This window comes from Leptosomus discolor, chromosome 1 (genome assembly GCF_034619465.1).
Source record: "Leptosomus discolor isolate bLepDis1 chromosome 1, bLepDis1.hap2, whole genome shotgun sequence".
Lineage (NCBI taxonomy): Eukaryota > Metazoa > Chordata > Aves > Leptosomiformes > Leptosomidae > Leptosomus > Leptosomus discolor.
In genome coordinates this window covers 144578074-144591775 of record NC_141391.1, presented here as the reverse complement: position 1 = coordinate 144591775, position 13702 = coordinate 144578074, and the positions used below count along the sequence as shown (strand labels likewise).

Genomic DNA, 13702 nt, shown 5'->3' with positions numbered 1-13702 from the left:
GAAGGAGAGCTGAAACTTGCCTTGCACTGGTACCATCACGGACCCATCCTCCTGATTGTTCTTTCCATTCCTCTCCTCTGTGAAGTTTTGGTTGTGGCTTTAGCTTGTGGCTGACTGCTTAGCAAAGGCCATTTTCAAAGGGAGAAAGAAAAGCCATCTTTGAAAATTTCTGACCAGTTCCAAAGTTTCTAAAGACTGAAGTTAAAGTGAGCAATTTGTCAGTAACTTTGAAGGACAAAGGCCTTTCAGCCTACAAGTGTTAAAACAAAAAATTAACTGGTACTTGGCACCCTTATTGGGGTGCTGAATGTAGCTGGTGCCCTCAGATAGTACATGCTTGTTATCTGAAGATCTTTATCACATCACTGCATTTCCCCTGACTGAAATGCTAAGTTAAACATAGTATGCTTGGCAACATTATTATAAAGCATAACATTCCTGCTATAATTAGTAGTGAAGCAATTATATTGTGATGTACTCACTTCGGTGTAGTCACCCAGTTTGGTGTAATCACCCCAGCATAGTTTGGTGGCCTACTATATTCAACAGAAATCGGAATTATCTCTGGGAAGGCCATTTTTTTGTAACAACTATGAATAATGTTGTCTTCTTAAATGAGTATATGAGGATCTTAACCGTTATTCTGAAAAACTGCTACTACCTGATGAGAAACAGTGGTCAATAACTTCAGATGACCAATAAATTTTGAAACAACTTGCTACCCTTTCATCTTTTCTCTCCTGAATATTTATGTTTAGGTTATGCATTTTATTGTTTTAATACAACAGTTGGACTGCTCCCAATTTTTGCAGACATTGCTATCCACTAGACAAAACTATCTGCCTGTGAAGAAGCTTTCAGCTCCAAAGATTCCAAGATGAACATGAGCTTAGAGAAAAGGTCTTGGCAATCCATGGGAGAAGAAGAGGACTTTGCTTTCCAGTGACTTCCTTTGGGACCTGTAGATAAAGATCTGCTAAGAAACTAGTGGACATTTCTCTGCTGTTATGCTCTATGGCTCATGGGTCCTTTGGAATTGAAGTAGGGCAACTGCAGCAACTCAGCACTGATGTCAAGCTTGCTGTGAGCAGCGCTTCTTATCTTGGGAACAGCATCATGGTGATTAAGACCATTGATTCTGAGACTGAACTAATATTTGCGTGGCTCTCTACTAGACTGTGTAGCCTATAGTGAAGCAGGCAGCTGCCTACAGCAGCAGACTGTTGTGGGTGATAAAACCATCTGGCTTTGCTGCTTAATTCACCTATGTACAGCTCCAGGAAGCCCAGCTTTGTGCTGCTGCTGGTGTAACCAAGGGAGGGCTCTTGGAAGGTGTAGGAGGGCAATAGATTCTATGGAATGTGATAACCTCTTTCAGTTGCAGCATTTACTTTTCTCTCTTCCATTCCTTGACAACAGAATTGTCTTCAAATTTCTCCTCATGTGGCTCTGCAGCCCAGTTTTTCCTCTTCAATCTCTCCCTGCATACTTACAGTGGCCTAAAAAGTCTGTCTCCTCACCTTTGGTAAGGAAGAAATCACCTTTGACTACACTGTGGGAAACCTTGAGTCAGCTCTGTATTCTGATTTGCTTGTGGCTAATTCAAAGGTCTTCAGCATGGCTGTTTATTAAAGGGTTAGACTGTTGTTCAGTGTGGTCAGCACTGTCTTTAGCAATGATCAACAACTGGTGCTCAGGAAAAATACGAAAGGTCTTCAGTGTATTTAATTATGTACTTGCACAGTGCTAGCGCTGATCGAAACAAGCTGCACTTTCTCACATAGACAACGTATTCAGCTCTCTACAGACCTAGTTCTGACTGAAGCCCAGCACTGGCTTACTGGAAGAATTAAAGCCAGTGGAAGAATAGTTTAATTATTAGTAAGGGAACCAAATTTGGTTGGTGATCAGTCATAAAAGTGTTCCATCTTCCTTTCTAAATCCAGCTGCAGTTTTTGATGAGTTACAACAGTAAGCACAACTGCAATACTTCATGTTTTTTTCTAAATTTGTTAGTTTTCCATTTCATATTTTCATTTTGTAAAATGAAATCTTACGGTTTTATGGAAGAGGAGGGAATAGTGCCTTTTCACTCTGCCTTTCATTGGTTATCTGCAGTCAAGATCTTCCAAATTATCTGCATTTCCAGGCTTAGTTTTTTGAGTGAAATTTTTCAAAACTGGGACTCATCAGAAGTCAGTATAGCTGAGGCCTTTTAAAACTCTTTAAAATTTTTAGAATTATTAAAGATCTCTTTAGCCTTAACTCCCAATGCTGAAATGCTGTTTGAAAATGCCACTTAGACTCTCAAATTATTCCAAGGCTTTTGAACATGCTACTTGCACTGTTTGCACCCCCAAGATTGTGTTCATCTGTAGCTACGCTGAACTTTGCAAGGATGGGATTTCAGTGTGGGCATGAGAAATTTTGCTGTTATATTGTCAAATTCTCCTTTAAAGAGGACTGAAGTTTACACCGTTTCCTTCGATGAGCAGTTGCATCTGGAAACCTGTCATGGTCCAACTCCTGTTAACTTTGGTGGATCTGCGCAAGCATTGTTGTAAAATGCCTCACACTGTCTAGAGAAATCAAGGATGTGTTCTTTTGCCTCAGGGGCTTTTCTTTCCGTCCTTCTTTGGAAATGAACACAGCTTGTTAAATCTTGAGGCCAATGAAAATGAAGTTCTGGAAGCATGCCCTGATGCAGCAGAAAGTAATGGCTAATTTCAGCTTTGAACCAAATGGGAGTCTCACTTGCATTGACTGTAAATGCAAATCATCCTCGCTTACATGTCAGTAAAATTTCATCCAATACATTTCCCCTATCTGTGAAACTTGAGCAAAGAAGTAGAAACTATATGTCATGCTTTATGCCTGGGATGACGAGCCTGTGCATGTAAGAGCCTCCTATGCATGTAAGTTTTCCAAAAAACCAAAGCAAGGTCCAGTGGTTTGAGTCACATAGGCAAAACTGTGGAGCATGTATCGGATCTGCCTTCTGCACCAGAAATGGGTGGGAAGGGAATGATAGAGTGGTTTCTTGCTTCCTGTGAAGCACACTGGAGGTAAATTTGTTTCTTAGAGCTCTAATGTACTGCAGTGTATTTTCATATGCCACTCTTGAAGATACAGAGAACTACTGGCAGCCTGTCTATGTAAACACCAGAAAGTGTTTAGGAAAGTTGGCATACATTAACAGATGCAGAACTTGAATCCTCCACCTCCAGTCATAGCTCATTTCTAGCACAGTGGCGATGGACAAGTGGACAGAAGAAAGGAAGGGAGGAAGGATCACTGCACTATTAGTGCTTCTGTGGCTCTTATCTCTTCTATTGCCTATCAGTGCCATACTCTGTGTGTGTCCTGAAGTGGGTGCTGCTAAAAAGGGGAGTTGTACCTGGTGAACGTTTTATGAGGCCAAATCATAAGCTGCACTGGGTGAGCAGAACATCATGACACTGATCAGAATGTTTTGATAGATTTTAAGGCTGTGAAGGTTTAATGAACATGGTCACTGGACGTGCTGATCAATGATGAAGTGTTTTCTGATTTAAAAACTTGGGAATTTATTGTCAATTACCCTATCTCATTTTGTTGGCAATGCAATCTTTTTGATTTTCTGTTTGTTGGGTGTTTGTTTCTTTTCAAAACTTACCCAACCTAGGCTTTTTGCTTTTCTAACTCATTTTAAAAGACGACAATTAAATTCTACCTCTTTTTTTGAAACAAACCTGTAACAATAGTATTGCGAATAGACTGCTTGTACCTACTCTTGAAAATTATCATCAGTATGATGGACACTGTCTCTATACATCAGTATTAACAATAGGACTAGATTATTCCCTCAGCCCTGCCAATGTGCAAAGGGACGTTGGTTTTAAGAGTTGGTTTAAAACAAGGCGCAGCACAGATTCTTGTGAAGATGCAGATGTGATTCTTGAAAGATGCATCTTTCTTGACAGCTTTTAGGGACTACTGTTTGAGGTATCATATGAAACCTCTACAAACTGATGGTAGGTCCTAGCTACTAGATAGCACTCTCCATGCAGCTAATAGTTCTTTCTTCCATGGGAACATCTACTGTCTATATTCCATTTCCCTTCCAGAAAAATGGAAAAACCCCAACAGTTCCCTTAGCTTCTCTTGGACATGGTTTTAGTCCTTTCCCCCAGATTTATGTTTGACTAGGAGCCAAAAGCTATGCTGGAAGTCAATGATTCAGTGCTTTCTTGAACCCAGAGTACTCCTGCCTTTCGATACCAATCCAACCACTAGACCACAATAGCATCTTACGCTGTCTCAGAAAAGAGCCCTATTTGTGGGAAAGGGAGGAAAATTCCCAGCAGAACTCCCTTGGACTTCTGACCTTCGATAAAAATGAGGAAACAGCACTTTTGACTTTCAAGAGATTATCGTTACCATTATGTTTCTCTTAAAGGAGACATGTCAAGCTTTTACAAATTAAAACCAAACAATCCCTGTATGTTTTTGAAGAGTTCCATATTTGTTTTGCTAATAACTCCTCAGTTTATTCAGACAGAATTCATACTAACATAATCTTTCTTTTGTGTTACTAGTCTTGTGCGTTTATGAATAAATTTTTATGTGAAAATAAAATTATAGAATGCTAGTGGTTATATCAGTCTATTCATTATAGAAAACGGGCCAAACTCTCCATCAAACTGTGTTTTACTGAAGACTGAGTGTGTTGCCCATCAGCTTTTGCATCACGGTAAGTACATGTATGTATTTTTGCAGGATGTGCTCCACCGTATGACTCTGAGTTATGCTTAACTTCTGGCAAATCTCAGACCATAAATTGCTGATATGTTTGGAAAAGTGACTGCATTTATCACATTCTTTCCAATGAATCTCCTTTAAAAATTTCACGGATGTATTTCAATATGGATTATGCTTTTCAGATCCAGCAAAAAGTTAAGTAAAAGCAAAAAGGGAGTTTAGCAGAGGTTCAAAATGCCTCTTTGAACTCGTATTCTTTTGATGGCCTATATGTTTCTGTTCTCTCTAAGGGAGTGCTTGAGTAGTTTGTGCTTACCTTGTTATGCTTACCTTGTTTAAACAACTAGGCTCATAGAACTAATCTGAACTGTTTGAGGAAAGAAGGAAAGCCTTTTTCTCCCCATTCAACTATCTTTTTTTTAAACTGCGTTCATGCATTTTTTGTATGTCTATATTGTTCTGATTCTGCAAAGCTCATTAATACCAATGTTGCTGCAGAAAGATGCATTAACCAAAGTATACATATATTTGCTGAATTAAAGATACTATTTTCCAGTATGTAAAATTGGAAAAAAAGATGTGAGCAAATGGGTTTATCCAGCACTGTGTTGCTTTGTGGAAGTCTCTGGAAAAGAAACCAGCAAGGAAACATTTTGTTTGCAATCTTGTTTCATCTTCCTGTAAAGAAGAATAAGTAAATAAACTAGGCACCGGTTGATAAAAGCCAGAAGCTGGCCATAACTTTGGGCCATATGGCCCACGCTCTGCAGGCACGAACACGAGCTTATCTTGGTGTACAAAGATAATCTCATAAGAAATCATGGAAGTCAGAGAACTGCTTAGATGAAGCTAAGCACGTGCATAAGGATTTTCAGGATCAAGCATAAATGCTGATTTAATGCCTATGCAGTCTTCAATACAACCTACTTTGATTAAGAGTTAGGCAATTATCGGTAATGACTAGTGTACAGGACCATTGTTGTTCTATGGGACAATGAAGAAATAAAAAATATCAGTGAATGCAAAGCTGTTGAATCACAAATGTCAAAAGTTCGGAGTTGCACTGAAAATTTAGTGCAACGAATCATGTGAACAGAGATGTTGCACAGAGAATGTTGGCTTATCAAAGCAGCAGTAACACAGGAGTCAGCTTATGTGCTTTTGACTTTTCTTATGAGAAATGGAAATAATTTTTTTTTCCAAAACTTTCTTGTTCTTTCTCTGTATTCCTGTAGAGCACTTGCAGCATAACATTTATGCACATAATGAACACTAGAAGATATTGTATAGTGCGTGTAAAAAATAGTACTTCTGAGAAATAGTACATTTAATAAAAACACAGCCTTCGTTCAATGTGCTTATACTTGACAGAGCCAAAAAGAATTTTCAAAATACAGCTAAATTATTCTGTATGGGTTGTTCAGTGTGGTCCTTCAGTATATTTTATTTGTTTCTGTGTTTAACTAAAGGGAATGCTAGCAGTCTTGGTAGTCAACTATCCTCTCTTTTTTGTAGTAGTCTGAACTTCTGGAAGCGATGAGGCTTGCATTTTGTGGTAATGACAATGCTTCAGCCTACAACATCAGTGCTGGTGTCCTAAGAAATGTCTGCTTTGTGGATGCCCTCAACTTGGTTCCCCATGTCTTCTTGCTATTTATCACCTTCCCAATTTTGTTCATTGGTGAGTTATTCCACGGAGCTGTGCAATCCTATAAACATTTGAACATGTATTTATATTCAGTCATGTTTATATGTGCTTGGAAGCCTGTGGTGCAAACTGCTGGATGCTTTGTATTTATTAGTTTTAAAAAAGAAGGAAGAGAGTGACTTGACGCAGAGGACCCAAAGCCAACCTGCTTGAAATCGTGGGAATTTTAGATGCAAATCTGAACTAAGCAGCATGAACAGATGGATGAGAACCAGAGAAATCAGATCCAAATGCTCTGAAATTTCTCTCTCAAGAAGTTTTCTTCAGATTTGAAATTAGCAACTTGCAACCTTAGCTATTATTAGATGTTAGAAGATTAGGACCGTGGGTCTGAATTCCCTTGAAGTTATGTGAATTTCAGAGAACATCCAGGATGTGCAACTTGGATCTAAGACTAGGAGAAGCATAGAACTGAATTACTTTTTTTGCCAACATTTGTAAACAGAAGTAGAGCAAAGGAGATAATTATTTTTCATAGGAATGAAAGTAAGAAATGATAAATCTCTCTTGAAGAATTTAGGACAGCGGAGTGTCTCTAACTTACATGCTCTTGTAAAAAAACCCATCTTAACTAGTACTCTAATGATAATTTTTCTCTCTAGTCGTCTCTTTATCCTGGTTATTTGCAGTAAGGAAGTAAATACAATTTAATACTTTTCCAGAGCTGTGAGTGACATTCTAACTGATCGTAGGAGATAAAGAGACTTGAATAACCATCAAAAAGGCAATAAGTATTAATAAAAATAAATATTCTCCTGGTGACTGCATGAGAAATGGCTTGTGACTTTGTCCATGTTACCTTTCTGGTGTTGTGTATATGTACACATGTATTTCTTCTATGAAGATCATTTGCATTTGGGACTATATTTGAACTAGAGATTTAAGGACTTCCAGTATGCAAAAAGAATCTGAAATGATTGAATAATAGGCTACAGGAACCTGTGGGCTAAGACACTCAGTACATAGCAATTAAAGCTATTACAAGATCCAGTGACTGAAAACTAGTTAAATAACTAAGCAAGGGAATAAGAAACAAGTTCTAACAAAAGAATAACTAAAGACTGGAAAAAAACCCAAGGGTTATGGAGAACTTTCTCCAACAGTGCTGGATCTTTTCATTAGTGCTGGCTCTTTCTTTGAGACGAGATCCAAGTCCTCCTTGAATTACAGCGCTTGCTTGCAGAAGTGTTTGATGGAAACTCGGTGCAAGGTCTGAGGGCAAAGATAGTTTTTTACAACATTCTGTATTATGCATCAAGTTGTAGCAGGCTGCTTTAATATTTTTACAGGTATTAATGAATTAATTTTGAAATAGTATGGCAGCCACTGAAAATTCCCTCTATTTTCTAACAATGTTAGGAAAAAACATAATAGCTTAAATTGTATGGTATGTGTGTATATATGTATGCAATTTTTATTTTTTTTTTTTCTATTTTGGACCTTGATTATCAGGACAAATAGTTGTTGAACAGAGCATTAGAAGCCAACTGGAGTCCACAGTATTGACTGACTCCAAAACTGAAAACTGATGATGAACTGTGTTTGTGCAGATGTATGGGCAAAGAGGAAATGAAAATGAAAAGCAGCTTGGAAAAGACAAAGATAGGAGCAAGGTCAAAGAAAGCTACATTAGATTAGGATAATCTCAGGAAACTGTAGAAAATGCTTGAGATAGATACGGAGAAGAGACACTATTTGGTTCCTGCAGTACTTTGCATATTAAACAAGGATGAAATGGTGAAATCCTGACAGTTTCCAAGAATGAATAAACCTGGGCTCTGGTTTGTGTGTTTCTGAGTCACCTGATGAGCCTCTAGGCACAATGAGATGCTGCATCCTTGTGTATCAAAAACATATCCTGGATTTTAAACTCAATTCTGCAGTTACTGAAAGAAACAGATACAATGCTCACTGCCCTAGTTAAACAACTTCAGTTTTGGTTTTGGTTTGGTTTGTTCTTTAATTCCCTGAAATGTGCTGTCCCTGGGATTCTCTATGGGCTTCGGGAAGTCTGCCAGGGAATTCCGGGAGTTGCCTTACAGAGGGACATGTACAGCCATTTGAGCTGACTGACTCAGGACAGCCCTGTACCAGAGTGGGAAGGGACAGAGGCCAAAGAACATGCAGGACAAGACTCGCCATAACAAGAGGCTAACCTCTGATCAGTCCTCAGCTCCCCCCAGCACTGTCACACCCATCAGGTCCTCAGTGGCCCACTTCTTGCCAGATTGCTGGCTTCAGAGAGGATCTTGCCTCTCTGAAGGTGCCATCTGAGGTGATGATATGGAAATAGGCTTCAAGATTAATTTGTTGATTAAATCAGCTGAGTCCTGGTGCTCTTCTGGGAGCTTTAATATGCCAGGAATGTACAGGGCAAGGAGGCTGGGCTGTGCCTGAGCAGAGGAGACTGGGAAATGGCTGCTCAGCATCCCCTGAGACAGCGCTCCCAACCAGGCCTGAGACAGAGATAATAAATTGTATTGGTTTGAAGTAAATATATCTCTTTGAGGCCTCTTTGGAGGATGCAACTTTTATACCAGCTGGAAGCTTTGCCCACTCTTGTCCATGACTGGGAAAAACACAGTGACACCTTCTCTTAAGATCTGTCAGTCCCTGCTGCATGAGAGTGAGATTCTCAGATGTTTCTATTGGTTTTCTCATCTTTGTTCTTGTCCGGGGGCCTCTTCTCTTAGGGAAGTCTGTTGTCCCGTTGTCTACAGGGTCAGATCTAAATTATGAGGGGCTACATGGCAACTCAGACATTCCTAGGTCATCTTATTAGTAACAACAGCCCCCATAGCTTTGTAGGGTTTTTGTGTTGATTATATACTCATAAGTGTGAGCTTAGTAGATTAGAATAGGGAATTGATAAGCAGATCACTGACTGGCTGGCTGTGTGATAACCTTCATCTTTCATTACCATTATTTTCCAGGCTGGGGAAGCCAAAGCTCCAAAGTCCAGATTCACCACAATACCTGGCTGCACTTCCCTGGACACAACCTGCGGTGGATCCTGACATTCACACTCCTGTTCGTACATGTGTGTGAAATAGCAGAGGGCATAGTTTCCGATACGTAAGTGTGACAGTGTTTGGTGGATAGCCAAGCTAATTGCATTCATTAATGCATACTGTCAATGTGTGATGGGCTGGCTATTAAGGTGTATGGAATTTTTCCCGAAAAAAAGATGGAGCACCATTTCATGAACTGTCTGGATTTTAATGGGATGAAGGTGAAACGATTATTCTTAGCACTTTGTTATTCTCCTCTCAAGCTATAACGACAAGTAAACATTGACAAAAGTTAAAGCATTCACATGGAAAAAATATTTTTGTCTCTAGGAAAGTCGTATTTGTCCCCTTAAATAGATTAGCAGAACATCTGGGAATGTAACAACGGGGGAAAAAAACACCAAATCCGCTAATTTATGCCTTATTTCTTTTTAGTCAAATGAAATCTCGCCATCTGCATCTCTTTCTACCAGCTATAATGGGATTTGTGGCTGCTACTGTATCCATCGTCTATTACCATAATATTGAAACATCTAACTTTCCGAAGTTACTGTTGGGTAAGTTTACATCTCATATTTATGTACTCTTACAAAATCCAGTAGTCTAGTCAAAGTCAGCTTGCTTAGATTGAAGAGGATTGTGAAACGCATGAGAATATAAAAAGAGAGAGGACTAACTCTCTGCTCTTTGAACTAGTATTATTGCATCTTTTATAAGGTACACATTGCAAACTATTTTTAAAAATCATCACAAGACGGAAAGCATAGTATGCCTATTGTAGTTCTAGCATGAGCTTTTAGGTATTTTTTTAACACTGCTCACTATTTTGAGACTAAAACCAGTCTTATTCAAAAGGTCTATTTTAAAAGGCCACTTTTAATAGTACTCTGATCAAAAACCTTCCTGTGCAGATGGCTGTTGTTTCTCAGCATCTTTTGCAGTTGATTCTGAGATTACCCAGTCTACTATCTCAGTCAGGAGAAGGTCAGAAGAATTTGACAGGACATTGCAGGATAATGTTGCATAGAAGTATACTGTCCAAATTACCTGTAAGTCAAGAATCTGAATGAGCCATTAACAGATACAAGCCAGAATGCAGGATATAATAAACTATATTAATTCTTTTTCAAGATGAGCGTGTTTCCATATGCTCACCTGGGATGCACCCTGCTTCTTCAAAGAGGCAACATTGTATTTGTCAAGTTAAGTGACTTCAACTTAACAAGAAAGTTCCCCTTCAGATTACCTTCAGCGGACTTTTATAATTGTGGGAAGACCCAAAATTGTGGATCTCTTCGAAGGATGATGGCCCAGGAAAGAAAACAGTGACTTGGGAAAAGGAAGTGCAAAGCAAATCTCTTGAACCTGAGTTCCTGACTTTGGCTGACACCACAGTCACTAGCCTGCAGGCTGGTGATATAGAGGATCACCATGGCTGCATTGCACTAAGCCATGGAATACTTTTGTTTGAGCACGCTGAAATTCTGCAGTACTGGTGTAGTTATTTTTTTTTAATTATGCATGTGCACCTGTTTTACAGCTCTCTTTCTTTACTGGATAATGGCCTTTGTCACCAAAACGATCAAGCTTGTCAGATATTGCCAGGACGGTGTGCCTTTTTCACAGCTGCGTTTCTGCATCACTGGCATTATGGTCATTCTCTATGGGCTGCTGATGGCTGTGGAGATCAATGTCATTCGAGTGAGGGTATGTGGTTTCTTTATCAAGATCTGAAAAAATATCAATAGTATCTTGGGAAAGATGATGTGTCTTTAGTCCCAGTAACTCTGGCTTGTGACAAGTTTAGGCCCAAGTTTAGCTTAGCCATAAATGTCTGGTTAATTCTATAGAAATCAATGGGAGCCGGCACATCTTTAAATATATGCCCTTGATGTGTCCCCTGGACTTGGTATGTATGTGTGCCTGAGTATATGTATACACACAGAGGGTACATACATATTTGTATAGAGAGATATACATGCATATTTGTGCCTGTAAGGGTATATATGTGTGTGTATGTAATCTATACAGTATATGCTATGCTAATGCAGATAAATTATATATGTAGTGAATGTGTAAGTTAGCATACATTCTTACCCATGATAATTTAAAATATAATTATATCCCAAGAAGTCTTTTTTATTGTTGTTCAGATAGAGGTAAGTGGTACTGGTAGGCTACAGAGCTGTGTCCACATCCCATATTGCTCAATTTCTTGCCAGTTATGCTGGCAAAATGGAAATGCTCCTATTTACATGCAAATTTACATTTAAATTCAATGTATAATTACCTTTAAATGCAAATATGACACTGCAGTTGTATTACACATAATTTTTAGTAAAAATTGCCATTAATAAGTCAATTCCTGAGCACATGCTGTCTATTTTCTCCTCTCCAGAGGTATGTATTTTTCATGAACCCTCAGAAAGTAAAGCCACCAGAGGATCTACAGGACCTGGGGGTGAGGTTTCTCCAGCCGTTTGTCAACTTGCTCTCAAAGGCGACTTACTGGTGGATGAATACTCTTATTATATCTGCTCACAAGAAACCTGTGGACCTGAAGGCAATTGGAAAGCTTCCAATTGCAATGAGAGCACTGACAAATTATGTTTGTCTCAAAGAGGCGTATGAGGAACAAAAGGTAATCAAAGAGGTTCATGTCACTGTTTGGCCTTAGAAATTATAATGTCACTTCGAAGTTTTTGTGCTTCTATGACACCCTTGTTTTAGGAATTTTCAACTTAGGACTGTTTGTTCCAAGGTGAAACTTGGCCTAGGAAGTTCCAATCCAATGGTTACTGTTTGGTTTTAAGTGAATTTACAGCAGGGGACATTTGCCAGATTGAGAGCAACTGGAGACTAAAACCATAACAGACTCGTCACTTGCTAGATTTCATTTTAAAAGTGAAAGCTTTGTTTAAATCTTAGCTACTTGTGACAGCATCTTAAATTAGAAGACATTCTGTCCATAGTTTCAGCTGGAAACACTCAACTTCACTTTTTTCTCCAGAAAGAGAAATAGCAAAAAAACCACATCAAGAACAGCCAAAACACTGGTGTCTTGTCAACAGAGTTTTAGTCACCAATCCAACACAGCACCATATGGGCTGCTGTGAAGAAAGTTAAATCCATCCCATCAGACCCAGTACGAAACCAAGGTTGAGCAAACTCACTGGGTAGGGTAGGAGTTTCCACTGAAACTTCTGTATGCATTTAGGCAAAAGTGTGGTGCTTCATTTGTGCTCAAAGCCAGTGATTTCTGCCAAAAAAAAAAAAAAAAAAGATTTTGTTTGCAGAATGAAGGAAGCATTCGAAAGCCTGCCTCCCTGATTTGTACATACACATCAATTCTCAAACATAAACAGAGAGAATACAGGCATTCAGAGGCCACTTTGGAAAATGCAGCACGTAGGACAAAAGCGCACAAATCCTGGTACTGCACACACCAGATAAATGTTTTTCATGCAGTGGACAGTTCAGAACTGCAGTGTGAGGGGAAGCCAGGAGAAGCAGCTCTCTGCTCTCAGCAAATGATGGAGCTGCAGGCTCCTTTCCATGCCCTCTGAAATGAAACCATAATCGGTGCAACTGTTTCTATTTTAATAGATTTAGGTTGCTTCTCTTTCCTTTTGTAGTCAATGCTTACAGAGACTAGAGACTAAGACCTTGGTGCTTTAAGCAGAAAATGACTGAAACATTGGAAATGAACTTTTTCGCAGCAAAGGAGAAGTGCATCCCTTAGGCCAGCTCCTTAAAGAAGCATTTGGCACCTAAATCCTACTTAAAGAGACCAAAGAGTCTTAGGCACCTGCATGCCCCGTGGATCTGAGTCTCCATGCCATTCTTAACGACAGGCATGATGACTGGGTGCAAGCATTTGTCTGTAGCCCAGTTACATCTGCGGATACTGTGTCTGCCTACACAAATATGCAGTTCAGATGCCAAAAGGCAAGTTAAGTGTGCTATTGCTCATGTGTGTGAATGCAAACTTTCAGTGTGTAGCTTTCCCTAAGCGTGCATCATGCACATATGAAGACTTGCATAAACATACCCATGCAGTTACATGCACCTGCACTTACAAAGCTGGCTTGCATCAGATATTTTGGTTTCCGTAGCTGTTTAAATTCTTGAGACTACCACAGCCTCTAGCACGTTTGTGTTAATATGCGAAAACAGGCTGTAACCCTAAAGTAAACTGATACTTCATAGATAAAGTTGAAGTAAACCAAAGGGCCAGGCAGTG

General features: G+C 39.3%; 1 protein-coding gene across 1 annotated transcript in view; it reads left to right on the top strand.

Annotated features, from left to right (window-relative positions):
- The first annotated feature begins 6276 nt into the window (after positions 1-6276).
- Positions 6277-13702, top strand: part of ABCC9 (ATP binding cassette subfamily C member 9) — a 67341-nt gene continuing 59915 nt past the window's right edge. The window contains exons 1-5 of the mRNA XM_009949896.2: positions 6277-6421; positions 9382-9523; positions 9895-10016; positions 11000-11166; positions 11858-12100. Coding sequence (XP_009948198.1) covers positions 6277-6421; positions 9382-9523; positions 9895-10016; positions 11000-11166; positions 11858-12100 — 819 coding nt within the window. The remainder of the gene's footprint in view (positions 6422-9381; positions 9524-9894; positions 10017-10999; positions 11167-11857; positions 12101-13702) is intronic.